Raw genomic sequence first — 15,797 nt, forward strand, 5'->3', positions numbered from 1 at the left:
AATTTTTCTAAGTGGAGATCTGATTGCAATTAAAAACTATTTATTTGGGGTTTGTTAGGACTGCAGCCCGGGAGACACGGATTCAAGAAGCACTTGAATTGTGTTTTGCTAGACTACAGAATAGGGGTGGTTTATAAAGGCAAAAAGCTGCAAAGCTACGGTCAGTTACATAAATTGTTTGTCAAGAATTATAATTGGAGCTGACAGAAAGTGAGGGTACTTGTTATGCAAGGATTGGTTTGGGATGTGAAATGGTTGCACAGTTACCAGGGGAGACCTTGAGACAATAAGGTTGTAGCTGGCAGGTGTTGTTCTGAATATGGCTGGTGGTCCCTGGGTCTGGTTCAGTTCAAAGAAAGTTCAAGTTCTCAGTGGTAAAGAGATGTCTGAGATTAAATCCTCAATGGCCACCTGACTCCGTTTTAGTATGCCTGAATTGTGATTACTCGATTATAATTTCAATTTGTCATCAACAACAACTCCTTATCCAAGGGTGTCTCTTCGGGATAAAGCACTCTGAGATGATCTTGCCTCATAATCACACAAACACAAAGGTCACGTATCTCTGCACTTACTAAAAATCAAACTTCAGTGCTTCATTGCAATCCTCAGGCTGGTAAATTAGTTCAAATTTCTGAAACACATACTGACACCTCAGTTGCACTCGGGAGCCCAGAGAACAACCTGGGTGAGGGAGGCAGACTTTGCAGTGTCAAGAGGGTGAGGTGCCCTGTGTTCCCACGGGAGGATGTGAGCGACTTATTTGATTGCTTTTGTGGACAGACATGGAATGATACTATACTACAGACTGATAAGACTGTAATACAGTCATCCTTAGGTAACCAGGGGGGATTGGTTCCAGGAGACACTGACTATACCACAATCCACCGTTGCTCAAGTCCCATAGTAGGCCCTCTATATCCCCAGGTTCTGCATCCACAGATTCATCCAACGTCCAATGGAAATTTCAGTCTGAGTTTGGCTGAATGCTCCAACGCTAAACATGGGACTAGAGAGGACCGACTCTATATATGTTGAAAAAATCCGCATGTAAGTGGACCCTCGCAGTTCAAACTCATGTTTTGCAAGGGTCAACTGTACTATTCTGTAAAAGTACAATACTATACACTATAAAGTAATTATGTATATGCTAATTATATATAATATATTCTATTTACATATAGTATAAGCTAATTACATATAATGCTATACTACATACTACCTATGCTATGTACAGATAATATACTACATTTTACAGGTAATATACTACATTACAAAGTGTAATATACTACACTTTACTTTTTTTAGCTTTAAAAAATATATATTTTTTAATTTTAATTTTGGCTGCCTTGGGTCTTCATTGCTGCGCGCGGGCTTTCTCTAGTTGTGGCGAGCAGGGGTTACTCTTTGTTGCAGTGCGCGGGCTTCTCACCGCAGTGGCTTCTCTTGTTGCGGATCACGGGCTCTAGGTGCACGGGCTTCAGTAGTTGTGGCTCGCAGGCTCTAGAGCGCAGGCTCAGTAGTTGTGGCGCAGGGGCTTACTTGCTCTGTGGCATGTGGGATCTTCACAGACCAGGGCTGGAACCCGTGTCCCCTGCGTTGGCAGGTGGATTCTTAACCACTGCGCCACCAGGGAAGTCCTACGCCATTTTATATAAGAAAAACTTCTCAGGAGCGTGAAGAGGTGAGGGTCAGGGTCTGCAATGCCAGGAGTTATCCTGTTCCAACCACTCACGCTGCTATAATCACTTTCAGAAAAGCACCCCTCACGATGTGACCCTTCCTCACTTTATTTTCCCATTGGAAGCTCAGTGAGGGCGACAAAGGTTTCTGTGTCCTCACTCGGCCTCCATGTCCTCTGGGAGGTCTCCTCCGTATGGTATCCATCACCCCCCAGGTCTCACCTGCGCACTGAGGTCGCTCCGGTCCGCCTCACAGGCCGTCCCCACCGAGCCCTTGATCGCTGTCCCCTACTTGAACTTCCACTGATGGGGAGAGAGGCGGCCTCCAGACCTCGGACCCCAGGCTTCACAGCCACAGAGAGAGTACTTTCTGGGACCCTGGAAAGCACTGAAAGCTGTTGCAAGAGCAGGTGGGGACATGGTTCCGCCCATTTCTGCCTCTTGAGAAACCTGGAGCTTGTCCTCCGATTAAGGAGGAGGCACCACCTCCTGCACCTGCGCACTTCAGGGATCCCAGGCCTTTCGCGTGTCTTATTTGGAGACGGTGTCGCGCGTTGCATTCTAGAGTTTTGGGAAGCAAAGGGGCCCCAGCAGCAGAGGGTCTGGCTGAGATCACCGTTTCCCACAGGTCACGGGGCAGGAGATCTGCAGAGATTTTCCTGCACCAGGAAAGAGTTGTCACTAGCCTCGGTAGGGGAGCGCCAAACTCTGGAAGCGGATGCCAAGGTGACGGACCCCCCGGTGGTAGGCACATGTGCTACCGAAATCATAGCGTCCAGGGTTTTAGAACAAAGAGAGGATGATTTGGTAACAGTGGGGTCTGTCAGAGGGACTCTATAGCTAGGACAAGGCAGAGTGTCTCTTTTCGACATTATTGGTGGTTTTGAAAGTATTGTGAAACTGTGTTTGTTGGTACACAGCTGACCTTTATGAGACAGCAGGTAATACTGTGTCTGAGGGGCCTGAGCCTCGCACTCATGACATGGGTTCTGGGTTCCATCACTGCTTCACCTCACAGTTACCTGAGGTCACAACAGAAAATTTCCAGAGTGGGATAGTGTTTGATTTAAACATGTTTCCTAACAAGCGGTCACAGAGTACACTAGAGATGGGAAATTTATAAGTTGGAAATGGTCTCAAGACCTTCTCTGGGAACACGTGACGTTGATGCGCAAGGATTAGATTAGGACACACCCAGCTGTATCCCATTGGGGAGGTCTGTGACATGCACCTTTGTGTCAGACCACAGCATTGCCAAGATATGACCCAAAAAACTTGGAGTCAACACAAAAGTGGACTCCAAGAGCCCTATCACTTTCTCACCAGTTATGTGAATGGCAACGAGAGCAGGTGTAGCCCTAGAAGGTACCTCTTTCCTAAGTCAGACTTGGTACCAAGAAAGTCCTGTTGTGACCCATGATCTTCCTCCATTCTAGTCCTTCCATTTCTTCTTATGAAGGATCACAGAAGGTGGAAAGAAGTGTTACACGTGTAAAAATCAAGGTTTGGGAAAGTTTAACATTCTCCTAGCATGTGAAAGCATCTTTGTTGCTTTCTATTACTTTTTAGTATATACACATACTATTTGGAGTGTAGTTGTAAAATTTTACAAATGTATAGTTATACTACCATCAAGATAGGGTATACTTCATCATCTCAAAGGAACACTCTAGTGGTGCCTGGTTGTAGTGAACCCTCCCTACCCTTAATCACTGATCTGTTTTAGCTTCTTATACCTTTGTCTCTTCCACAATGTCATATATATGGAACACCATGTTGTCTTATGTTCCCTGCTGGAAACTCTGATTCTGCATTTGTAAAAGTACGTAATTATACAAACCTTATAGTATCCTTCTGAGTTTGCAATTTTTGACATTGCCCAGAAGACTGGCACACATTATGCCTTCAAAACTGAGAGATTCCACTGTTATCAGCTATGGGAATTGAGGTAAGACCCAATGCTTAACTTTCTTCATTTGTATGTGGCAGGAATGATGGGGACAGGAGATCAAACGAGATACTAATAATTGTAAAGTCACATGTCAACACTGCTAAGAAAGCATAAATTAGTACTGAAAAATAAGGGGGGGAGCAAGTTTGGACTTATTTTGCTGTTTAATGAAACCCAAACTGTCACCTTTTACCCCATCTTCCCTAACATCTGCTGAAAGTGTAAACGTGGAAATGATCCCTGAAAACAGAAAAAATGAGCTTTGAGGGCTTTGTGCATAAACCTCCCAGCTGCTCCTCTTGTAAGAAGGCGTAGGGACTTCCCTGATGGAGCAGTGGTTAAGAATCCGCCTACCAGTGCAGGGGACATGGGTTCAAGCTCTGGTCCAGGAAGATCCCACATGCCGCGGAGCAACTAAGCCCGTGTGCCACAACTACCGAGCCTGCGCTCTAGAGCCTGTGACCCACAACTACTGAAGACTGTGCGTCTAGAGCCCGTGCTCCGCAACAAGAGAAGCCACTGCAGTGAGAAGCCCGCACACCACAACAAAGAGTAGCCCCCGCTCGCCACAACTAAAGAAAGCCGGCGCACAGCAACGAAGACCCAACACAGCCATAAATAAATAAATAAATTTACAGAATAAAGTTTTAAAAAAAAAAAAGAAGGCATAGAATATTTCCTGCTCTGAGGAAATATACCTCCTTTGCCACCACATTCAGATATTACTCAAAATGATACCCTCTGTCTGCAGCTCACCTCAATTATTCCTTGGATAATTGCCCTCTAAACATCCATAGTTACTTTTGGTGTTTCAACCAGGAAATCATATTGGACTTGCACAGATATCACTCTACTCATAGGAAAGTGCATGATGAGCCACAGTTGTGCAGATGACCTTTACTCAAACCCAAAGGAATACCTTTAAAAGATGTATTCACTTGATGTTAGTCTGTGTTCAATTAATACATTTTATTTAATCAATAAAACTTGAAGCACAGTATGAAATTATATCTAAGATACAATAAAGAGATAAATATCAGAAAGAAATAAAAATATTCCAATATAATACTGCATGTATTAAAAATTGTTTCTTTTTTCATTTCCGGATCGTGTGCAGTAATAGTCATGAGGTGTGTTCTTTTATTTCAGGTGAGTTCAAATCGATTTCCAGGGCTTAGACTTGCACTCCTGAAGTGTTCAAGTATGATTATATTCAAAACAATTTTTTTGCCATGGAAATAATAATTAACTTTTTTCTTTTTATGGAATGTAATATTCAACAGATACTTGTGGGTTTTCTTGTTGAGCTAGCAAAATTCCTATAATTTTCTTTTCTCTTTTCCACATAAACACTGGGTTTGAGTGAATTTGCTGGATTTTTCACTTGGTTTGTGTATTTAAAATAGCAGTGGTGGTCCTAGCAACTCCAGTGGGAGCAGAGGCCCTGAGGCCAGTGACTCCAAGCTAAGGCCCCCTTGAGCCTGCGAAGGGAACTGCTTGAAGGCCTAGTTGGTTCTTCCCAGGGAGCCTCTCCCTGCAGGTGTCCTACCTGCTCACACCCACCCTGGAAGGAGCCTTTAGGCTGAGAGAAGCTACAGAGCCCTGGAAACCGGGGATGCACATGCACTTGTGGGGATGGGGGCTAGGGGGCGAGAGAGGAGTGGACAGGGAGGTGATGCCCTTTCTGAGGTTTTAGCTGTAGTTCCCTTGGGCCTTCTTGTAGAAAAAGGTTGGAGTTTTGCATCCAGTGTAGCTTCACTCAGAGTGTAACTTGTATACGTTAAGAAAGTCACAGGGGCTTCCCTGGTGGCGCGGTGGTTAAGAGTCCACCCGCCAATGCAGGGGACATGGGTTCCAGCCCTGGTCCGGGGAGATCCCATATGCCACGGAGCAACTAAGCCTGTGCGCCACAACTACTGAGCCTGCACTCTAGAGCCTGCGAGCCACAACTACTGAGCTCACGTGCCACAACTACTGAAGCCCATGCACCTAGAGCCCATGCTCCGCAACAAGAAAAGCCACCTCAATGAGAAGCCCGCACAATGCAACGAAGAGTAGCCCCCGCTCGCCACAACTAGAGAAAGCCCATGTGCAGCAACAAAGACCCAATGAAGCCAAATTAAAAAAACAAAAACAAAAAACCTTTAAAAAAAAAGATTAGTAAATAGTAAAATATAGTCTATATAAATTTCTGTTTTACATACAGAGTTTAATTAAATCTGTAAGATAGTAAAGTCTAACTTAAGAACTTAACCCACACAGCCTGGTCCCCTCCAGTGCTCTTCCTCCTGTCACCACGAAATACAGTTTTGAAAATTTCTTGAGCATCCTGTGTTTCTTTTAAACCAAGCAATTGCGAATGCATATTTATCTTACCCAGGTCTGTCCGTGCAGTGAGCGGTCAAGACTCCACATTTTTAGATGTTTGACTGCTCACCCCTTAAGCCTCACCCCACCCTCTTCCCCTTGTGCCCCTACTTGGACAAGCTGAAGAGGAAGCCTGGGTGGTCTCTCCTCTAGAGCAGGCAAGAGATTCCAACCATAAGCCCTGCCAGTGCGCAGGGACTCTTGCCCTAGCCCCATGCCCAACCACAATGAACACCCAGGCCAGGCTCCTCACCTTGCTTTCTGAAGCCATTTCAGAGCTGCTTCAGAGGCCAGCCCTCCCTCCTCCCCCAAGACCTGAGTCATAAGCTCTTTCCTACCTTCTTGGTGTGTGTGTCGGGGGGGGCACTTTGGCATCAGCCTCAACAAGGAAACCACACCTCTGCAGGTGACAATAATAATTGTCGCCGGGAGCAGCATATCCACACATGACCACCACCTGTGGGTCTGTCTTCTCTTGCTCACCTGCTCTGCTGCGTGATGGTTGCCAGCGCAGTGGGCTTCTGGGCGCTGGGGAGCTTGTGCCGTGAGCTGTGCTGCCCTTGTACTGTTGACCCCGCCAGGCCTCTGTTCTATGGTTGGCTGACCAGAATTCAAAGTTTCAAGAATTTCTAAGCCTTTGGGAGCAGGAGTGTGGGATTGGGGCTCTGCTTAAAGTAGTCCTGGGTTGATGTCTGTGCCAGGATTTATCTGTGTGTTATAGAGAAACTGTGACAGAGGCTGGGTTGACCCCAAAATTCCATGGGGATGGGGTTGGGAGAAAGGGACTACACCCTGTGAAAGAGGTAGCCTCATTGAGTGACGGGGTAGTCCTGAAAAAGCAGTCAGTTCAGAAGAAAAGGAGGACTTCCCTGGTGGCACAGTGGTTAAGAATCCGCCTGCCAACACAGGGACATGGGTTCGAGCCTCGGTCCGGGAAGATCCCACGCGCGACAGAGCAACTAAGCCCGTGCAACAAAACTATTGAGCCTGCTTCCTAGAGCCTGTGTGCCACAAGTACTGAACCTGTGTGCCACAGGTACTGAAGCCCATGCACCTAGAGCCCGTGCTCTGCAACAAGAGAAGCCACTGCAATGAGAAGCCCGTGCACTGCAAGGAAGAGTAGCCCCCCTCTCACCACAACTGGAGAAAGCACACGCACAGGAACAAAGACCCAATGCAGCCAAAAAAAAAAAGAAGAGGAAAGGGGGAAAGGCAGCCACTAGGTTGCAGGCTGAGCCCACATTCCTAATACAAGAAGGCTCACCAGGACCCTTAAAGACTTCTGTTGCTGCACACCCATGGCATCCTTGTGGCACAGCCAAGGGATTAATTCAAACCTGACTTAAGCCTGGGTTCCTTAAACCCTATAATGCAACCAATTGTCATGGGGAAGACTCCTAACCTTGATGGCACTGTTTTGAGGCTCTCGAGAGGAAAAAAAATTATAAATACAGGGTAGAGAGACACCCCTTCCCCAAAGTATATCCAGTGAAGAAGGACACAAAACAGAGTAGATCAGGAGGAAGGAAATAATAGATACAATACTAAAACAAAGGTCCACAATTTGATGCAATTGGAAATCCAAAATATACTAAAATAGTTTACAGAACAAAACAGATGAAAGTACACTGCTTAGCTTTTGGGCCTCTACAACATAGGTTCAGAATTAATTTTGCTCTCTGATATAAAGTACTAATTCAGATACCTTCAAGCAGTTAATAAATACTAGGTCTCAAAGTACAGATCTACCTGAGATCCCACTAAATTTAAGCAAGATACCTCTGATAATCTTAGGAGCATTAATGAATACAGAGGACAAATAGGACAGTGTTTCTCCTTAACCATCAGAACCATGGCTGTGCCTACATGCTCCATGGTCACAACACCCATTGTCCTAAAACATCCCATAATGAGCTGGGAAGCTCTGAACCAATGATTCATAGATTAAAATTAAAGTTTTTGCCACTTAAACATTGTCTTGGATTTCCCTGGTGCTCCAGTGGTTAAGACTCTGCACTTCCAGTGCATGGGTTGGATCCCTGGGTGGGGAAGTTCTGCATGCTGCGTGGCACGGCCAAAACAAAAAAAGAAGAAAAATTGGACCTCACAGACCTTACTCCCCAAATAAGTTAGTTCATATGGCCCAACATAAATTACACAGGGCCTTCACGGACTGAAAACTGTATATAAAACCTAGTTAGTGAAGGGTTAATTATTCTCCATCCTCCTTCTAACAGCCCAGTTTATCCCATTAAACCAGGAAAGAATGACACCTTACAGTGAATTAAGGCAACCTCAAGGCTGTGGTCGTACCAAACAGAACCCTATTCCTAGTCTCCAACATTATAGAAATTACCGACTCCATCTAATAAGCAATTGATAAATATTCTGATATCACAGATTTGGCTAAGTCTGTTGTGTTCAGTGCCTAGTTCAACAGCCTCTCAGCTGCACTTGGCCTTCACCGCTGAAGGGATGTGTGATACACCTTTACTGGGTTATCCTCATGGATCATTAACAGCTTTGCCCTCCCACACAATCATTACAGCCAAGATCTGAACAGCATGCTGGTTTCTCCAAGAACACAGGCAGAACATTATATCAATGACATCTCCTCTAAGGACATTAAGGACATACAAATATTGAAAAAAGCAGCTCACAAAAAGCAGATGGGACAAGGCCATGCTTATAATGTGAGTCCCTGATAACTCTGTTAAATTTCTGGAAATTATTTGATAAGCTGAGGCCAGCTCCCTCCCTAACACCATGAAGAAACGGCTATCGTTCCCCATAGCACCTACAACATCTACATCGTTCTTTTGATGTTCTGGAGGCAACATATTCCGTGTTTACAAATTTTACTTGAGCCCATTTTTGTTGTTATTTGCAAGTTTGCCACCTTGTATGGGTACCCTGCCACAAAAGGCTAAAGGCTCTCTTCAATTACAAGTGGCACTCCAGTTAGTGCCCTTAGAGAATCCTTCCCTAGAGGCAGTATCTGGATGACTTGCCTCTTTGCTCTCCTTCTCAGGCCTCCTCACAGGAAGATAGCAGCCACCTCCTAAAGCTTTTAGCCTTAAGGGAACATAAGGTCGCCAAAGAAAAATTGCAGTTTGCCCGAACCCAGGTTCAATATTTAGGGCATCTGATATCAGAACATGGGCGACACATAGATCCAGATAGACGTCATAGTTTCCTAAGTTTCATGGTTCCCAAAGTAAGCACCAATGGTGAGGTTTTCTCAGGCTAGTGGGTCACTGCCAAAACTGGATTCCAAATTTCTCTCTTATGGCTAAATCTGTGTATGTTTTACTCAACACTAACAACCCTGACCCAATTTTATGGAAAGAACTGGACAACAAAGCTTTCAAGGCCTTTAGAAGGGTTTGATGGGGACTTCCCTGGCGGTCCAGTGGTTAAGACTCTGCGCTTCCAATGCAGGGGGCAGAGGTTCAATCCCTGGTTGGGAAACTAAGATCCCACATGCCATGTGGCGCAGCTAAAAAGAACAAAAAAGAAAAGAATTGCAAAGAAAAGAGGTGTTTAATGAACCCACCTACCCTTGGCATTCCAATTATCAGATTCCCTTCATCCTTTTGGTATATGAAAAGGAATGGAATGCCCTTGGGGAACTCAACCAAAAACATGTACCACCATCCACCCATAGCATAGGGTTTCATAGCTAGCCAACTGGACCCTGTGGCATGGGGACACACCCCTGCCTCAGCTTAGAGCCATTATGGCCACTGCCCTTTTGGTTATGGCCATGCATAAAATAATTGTGGGATCCCTTTTAGCCATTTTTGTACGTCATGCATTTGAAGCTCTCCTAAATTTTCATCACACAACATTTCTCAGGCAGCCGCCTCACCTCCTATGAAGTCCCTTGTTAACTGCCCCTCACATAACTCTTTTACACTGTAATAACTTTTAACTCTGCTACTCTTCTCCCTTCCATCACTGATGAAGTACTCACAACTGTTTTAACACTGACGGACCACCTCCTGACTTGTAATGATGTGCAGGAAATTCCATTGGGTAATGTTGATTTCTCATGGTTCACTGATGGTTCTTTTTTTTTTTTTTTTTTTTTTTTGCGGTAAGCGGGCCTCTCACTGTTGTGGCCTCTCCCGTTGCGGAGCACAGGCTCCGGACGCGCAGGCTCAGCGGCCATGGCTCACGGGTCCAGCCGCTCCGCGGCATGTGGGATCTTCCCGGACCGGGGCACGAACCCGTTTCCCCTGCATCGGCAGGCGGAATCTCAACCACTGCGCCACCAGGGAAGCCCTCACTGATGGTTCTTATTTAAAAGGTGACAATGACAAATACTGTGCTGGGTATGCTATTACAACTCCTTTTGATGTTGTTGAGGCAGCATCTTTACCTATGGCTGCTTTGACCCAACAGGCTGAATTACGTGCTCTTACACAGGCTTGTACATTAGCCAAGGACAAAACTGCCAGTGTTGGTACTGATAATAGATACGCTTTCACAGTAGCTCGCGATTTTGCAATGCTGTGGAAGCAACGTGTCTTCCTTACTTCCGATGGAAATAAAGTTAAAAATGGCCTCTATGTTCAGGAATTACTGAATGCAATAATTCCCCTTCCGCATTAGCTATTAAGATTCTGAGGCTTTTTTTTTTTTTTTTCTTGGCTGCGCTGCACGGCTTGTAGGACCTTAGTTCCCTGACCAGGGATTGAACCCATGCCCCCCAGCAGTGGAAGCGTGGCGCCAGGGAATTCCCCAAAGGCATTTTAAATTTGACTCTCTGAAGCTAGGGAAAATCACCTTGCTGATATTTCTGCAAGGAATGCTGCCCTTAAAGGGATCTAGAGCAGCCAAATGTCTGTCATAGACCAAAGGGATATTTGCCCAAATAATTTAGGAAAACTGGCTAGACAGGCCCAACAATTGGTCTCAGAAAAGGAAAAACAAGATTGTAAATTCAACAACTTTTCATTTGATAAAAAGAGAAAGCTCTTGTTTGGACCAAATACCAACCCATTCCTACCAGAGATTCTAAAATTCCCACTCCTTACCACTATCCATGCATTAAACCATTGGTCAACTGACAAAATGATATCCTTTCATCACTCAATATTGGTGGGGCAACATTAACAAGTCCACAAAAAGTGCCTACCTCACTTGTCCCACTTGTCCAAAGCATAGCCCAGTGAAGCCTGTCTGTTTCGCCAATAAACATTTAAAACTGCGTAATGGGGATTTCCCTGGTGGCGCAGTGGTTAAGAATTCGCCTGCCAATGCAGCGGACACGGGTTCAAGCCCTGGTCCGGGAAGATCCCACATGCTGCGGAGCAACTAAGCCCATGTGCCTGTGCTCTAGAGCCCACGAGCCACAAGTACTGAGCCCGAGTGCCACAACTACTGAAGCCCACGTGCCTAGAGCCCGTGCTCCGCAACAAGAGAAGCCACTGCAATGAGAAGCCCGTGCACTGCAATGAATAGTAGCCCCGGCTCACCACAACTAGAGAAAGCCCATGTGCAGCAACGAAGACCCAGTGCAGCCAAAAATAAATAAATTTATTAAAAATAAAAATAAATAAAACTGCCTAATGAACCATTTGAGGCCAGCAAATAGATTTCATGCAACTTCCTGTCTGATGGATATAAATATGTTTAAGACATGGTCTGTTATGTTTTCATACTGGACTGAAGCCTTCCCTTACAGACATGCTACTGCCTCTACTGTGGCTAAAATCCTTTTGGAAAAGATTATCCCCACCAGGGGAACTCCTCAAATTTCACAGTGATTGAAGAACCCACTTTACTGGTTAGGTGCTTTGACAAGTCTCTGCTGTTTGACAGGCAACACTGTCACCGTGCTTACCACCCTCAATCGTCTGGTTTAGTCAAACACACTAATGGTATTAAGACTCAATTGGCAGAATTTATTGAGGTCCTACAAATACCTTGACCAAACGCACTGCCGTTAGTTCTTCTAAATCTCAGACCCACCCCTTTTGGAACTCATAAACTCTCACCCTTTGAGACAGTCACAGGACACCCAACGCACTTGACCTACTGCTTCTTTTGACCCACAACTGATAAAAGGGGAGATGCTCCAACATTGCAAAGGCCTAATTGTTTCTATGAAAAGTAATCATGTTTTGGTAGAAGAGTCTTTTCACAGTGTACCCTTGGGAAACAAAGACCTTTAAGTATCACATCTTGCAACCTGGAGATTTCATTTATTCAAAAATACACCTCCAGAAGAACTCTCTTCAACCTCATTGGAAACACCCCTATCAAGTACTGCTGATCAACCCTTGTGCCATCAGATTCCAAGGAATGGACTCTTGGATTCACGTGACACATCTATGACACACCTAAAGAAAACATCAAACCCTGACTGGAGCTGCACATCATCTGGTGACCTGCAAGTAAAGATTTCCCAGAATTGAAGCAGACAAGATTTGATGAGACAGCTTTCCCAAGATATCAGGACCAAGTCTGCTGGAAGTTTGTTGCCAAACCCTTGATGATGACATAACTCTTCAGATGATAGCCAATGCTTATTATCTTAATAACATATGGACTAGATAAAAAGTGCCTGAAGGTTCTCTCTTACCCCTTCTTGTTACTCAAATGTGACCTTAGTAGGTTTCTTATCTGGTCACTTTCCCTTTGACATGAGATACTAAACCCAGGAAACCCTGACATTGAGGGAAAAAAGCTGCTGAAACTATATAGAAAACCTGACTCTTGATCAATGATGCTTTCAGAGAAAGATTTTCATCAAAAGGGGAAAATGGAAAAAATGAATACACAGAAACCTCAAATAGAGTGGGCAGACCACAAGGGGGAGCTCTCACATCCTGCAATGACAGTAGAGCCCAACAGGAAAGAAGAAAGATACCTCTTCTTTCCTGGCAAGGACTCAGCCAATGAAAAGTCACTGATGCTCTGTTTACTACAGCCCTTCCAACTTTCTTTTCTGCTCTACACAAGTGTTCACCTTCCCTTGCTGTGCAGGAACCTGCAATGTGACTCACCATGTTGCAGACCACGAGTTGCAGTGCTCTGCTGATCCTGAATAAACTCACCTTGGCTAGAGTAATATCTTGTAGTCTACTTGTTTCAGGTCAAGAAGGTAAAAGGTCAGGTTATTGATTTGCGATCTCTTGTTAACATAGGCATTAATTGCAAATAGAAACATTTCTATGTACTATTTTAGACGCAAACTATAAACTTTGACTCCTTAGGCATGATATAATTTTCCTCATTATCTCTAATTATATATTTTTTTGCTTTAAAGTCTATTTTGGGGGCTTCCCTGGTGGGGCAGTTGTTACGAATCCCCTGCCAATGCAGGGGACATGGGTTCAAGCCCTGGTCTGAGAAGATCCCACATGCTGCGGAGCAACTAAGCCTGTGCACCACAACTACTGAGCCTGCGCTCTAGAGCCCGTGAGCCATAAGTACTGAACCTGCGTGCCACAACTACTGAAGCCCGAGTGCCTAGGGCCCGTGCTTCACAACAAGAGAAGCCACCACAACGAGAAGCCTGTGCACCTCAACCAAGAGTAGCCCCACTTGCTGCAACTAGGGAAAGCCCGTGTGCAGCAACCAAGACCCAACACAGCCAAAAGTAAATAAATTAAATAAATAAATAAAAAATAAAGTCTATTTTGCTAGATATTTTTATAATCTCTCCAGTTGTGGAATCATACTCCCCTAGACCTCATTGCTTCCTCCCATGGTGGTTCCACCTTCTTAACTGAACCCTTTCTCCTTGACATCAGTGTCTAATTTGCACCCATGAGATTTTAATTTGTGGAGATGACTGGCAACACTGCTGGTGGGTGGGCTGAGTCCTGACACGAAAATGTACACTTTTTTTTTTTTTTTGCAGTATGCAGGCCTCTCACTGTTGTGGCCTCTCCCGCCATGGAACACAGGCTCCGGACGCGCAGGCCCAGCGGCCATGGCCCACGGGCCCAGCCACCCCGCGGTACATGGGATCCCCATGGACCGGGGCACGAACCCGCATCCCCCGCATCAGCAGGCAGACTCCCAACCACTGTGCCACCAGGGAAGCCCCACACTTTAAATTAAATACAATAAAACATGACTGAAGACATATTAGGGATTACACTCAGCTATGAATAACAGGAAACACACAGAACCTGCCGGATATGAGGAAGGTGCTGATGCTACACAGAAGGACTGCATCAGAGCAGTCACTGCACAGTGCAGTAGAGGAACAAACTCTCATGTGGTTCTTTTGGACTGTACCACTGTAACTGTCATAGTGGAATGGGGAGCACATAGTCAGGAGCAGTATAAACAGAACAAGGTGCTTACAAATTAGACCTTATACAAGTAAGATCTAGAGAACAGGGCGCTCAGTGCTTCAGAGAATATTCTTAACCATGACAGTCTAAATTTCTTACAAGGTGGACACATGAGAGCTTGCAGGAAAATCCAAACTGTATTGGATCTTTAATGTTGAATTTGGGGACAACTGTAGAAGCCTACAGCTCAGATCAAGTGGAAGTCAAGCAGTCTATGGTGGTTTTGAGGATAGGGAAAATAATGTGGAAAACGGGCTGGAAGCAAGTGTCTACAAAGGCCCTATGCTTCTGTCTCCTTCCATACAGGTGACTTCAAAACCTGACTAAATCATACTTCATTTCTGCATTCCAAGTTTCATGTAAGTTAGGCTTTGGTGACTTCTCACAATGGATCATAAGGCAACACATTCTAGAAAATGTAGTTCACGTTACTCACATTAATATAACAGGATCAAGGGACATTGCCAAATCTAAATTTTATTGTCCTTTCACACGTCTCTCTTCTTTTTTTTTTTTTTTTTCAGTCTGCGGGCCTCTCACTGTTGTGGCCTCTCCCGTTGTGGAGCACAGGCTCCGGACGCGCAGGCTCAGTGGCCATGGCTCATGGGCCCAGCCGCTCCGCGGCATGTGAGATCCTCCCGGACCGGAGCACGAACCCGTGTCCCCTGAATCGGCAGGTGGACTCTCAACCACTGTGCCACCAGGGAAGCCCCGTCTCTCTTCTTAATGTAAATTCCATAGTCCAAATCCCAATCAAAAGAAATGACAAAGTGTAAAGGACAAAAGATGAAGATAATTCACAAGAGACTGCACTATGATAAACTTTGCATACTTACAAGTATATAGCAATTATATATTCCATGGAAAATAGAATAAGGATCTTTAGGCAATAAAAAGATAGTTTTCTGCTAAATAAGGTGGAATATATATATATATATATATATATATATATATATATAAAATGAATAAGGCATATCCAGTACTTGCCACAGGAAGCCAGTAGGAACAAAAAACCAAATTGGCATTTTTCAATGTTCGTTTCCTTACATATATATAACTTATAAAATTAGGTAAAATTTAAACCTACTTGCATACTAGAAATAAACTTCAATTCATGGTTCTAATAGACTTCAAAATAGACACACAAAAAATTACTAAATAACTAAAAGAAAAGACTACCTATTAATTTTTAAGGAACTCTTGCTTAATGAGTATCTACAAAATTATCTCACTTCAATGTGTACTTTGAAAACAAATTAGAAATCCATACTAGATAGAATCACTTTAAGAATGAGTCAATTACAAAGAAAATTTATAACATTTCTTTCATGTTGTGAATTTTCAGAGAGCATACCCATAGTACTTACATGGAGATAATTTCTTTCCAGTGCAGTTTTCATATGACTTTGAAAGTATTTGTTAAAATTGAAAAGTTTCCCTAATTTTTCAGTTACAAAGTCTCTAATGCGTGTACATTTT

At 44.4% G+C, this 15,797-nt stretch overlaps 1 protein-coding gene across 1 annotated transcript in view; it reads right to left on the reverse strand.

Annotated features, from left to right (window-relative positions):
* The window catches only part of LOC116750493 (zinc finger protein 709-like), a 33,303-nt gene extending 17,525 nt beyond the window's left edge, over positions 1–15,778 (reverse strand). The window contains exon 1 of the mRNA XM_032625207.1: positions 15,686–15,778. Within this exon, the coding sequence (XP_032481098.1) occupies positions 15,686–15,718 (33 nt within the window). The 5' untranslated portion in view covers positions 15,719–15,778. The remainder of the gene's footprint in view (positions 1–15,685) is intronic.
* Positions 15,779–15,797: the final 19 nt, after the last annotated feature.

This window comes from Phocoena sinus, chromosome 3, assembly GCF_008692025.1.
Source record: "Phocoena sinus isolate mPhoSin1 chromosome 3, mPhoSin1.pri, whole genome shotgun sequence".
Classification (NCBI taxonomy): Eukaryota; Metazoa; Chordata; class Mammalia; order Artiodactyla; family Phocoenidae; genus Phocoena; species Phocoena sinus.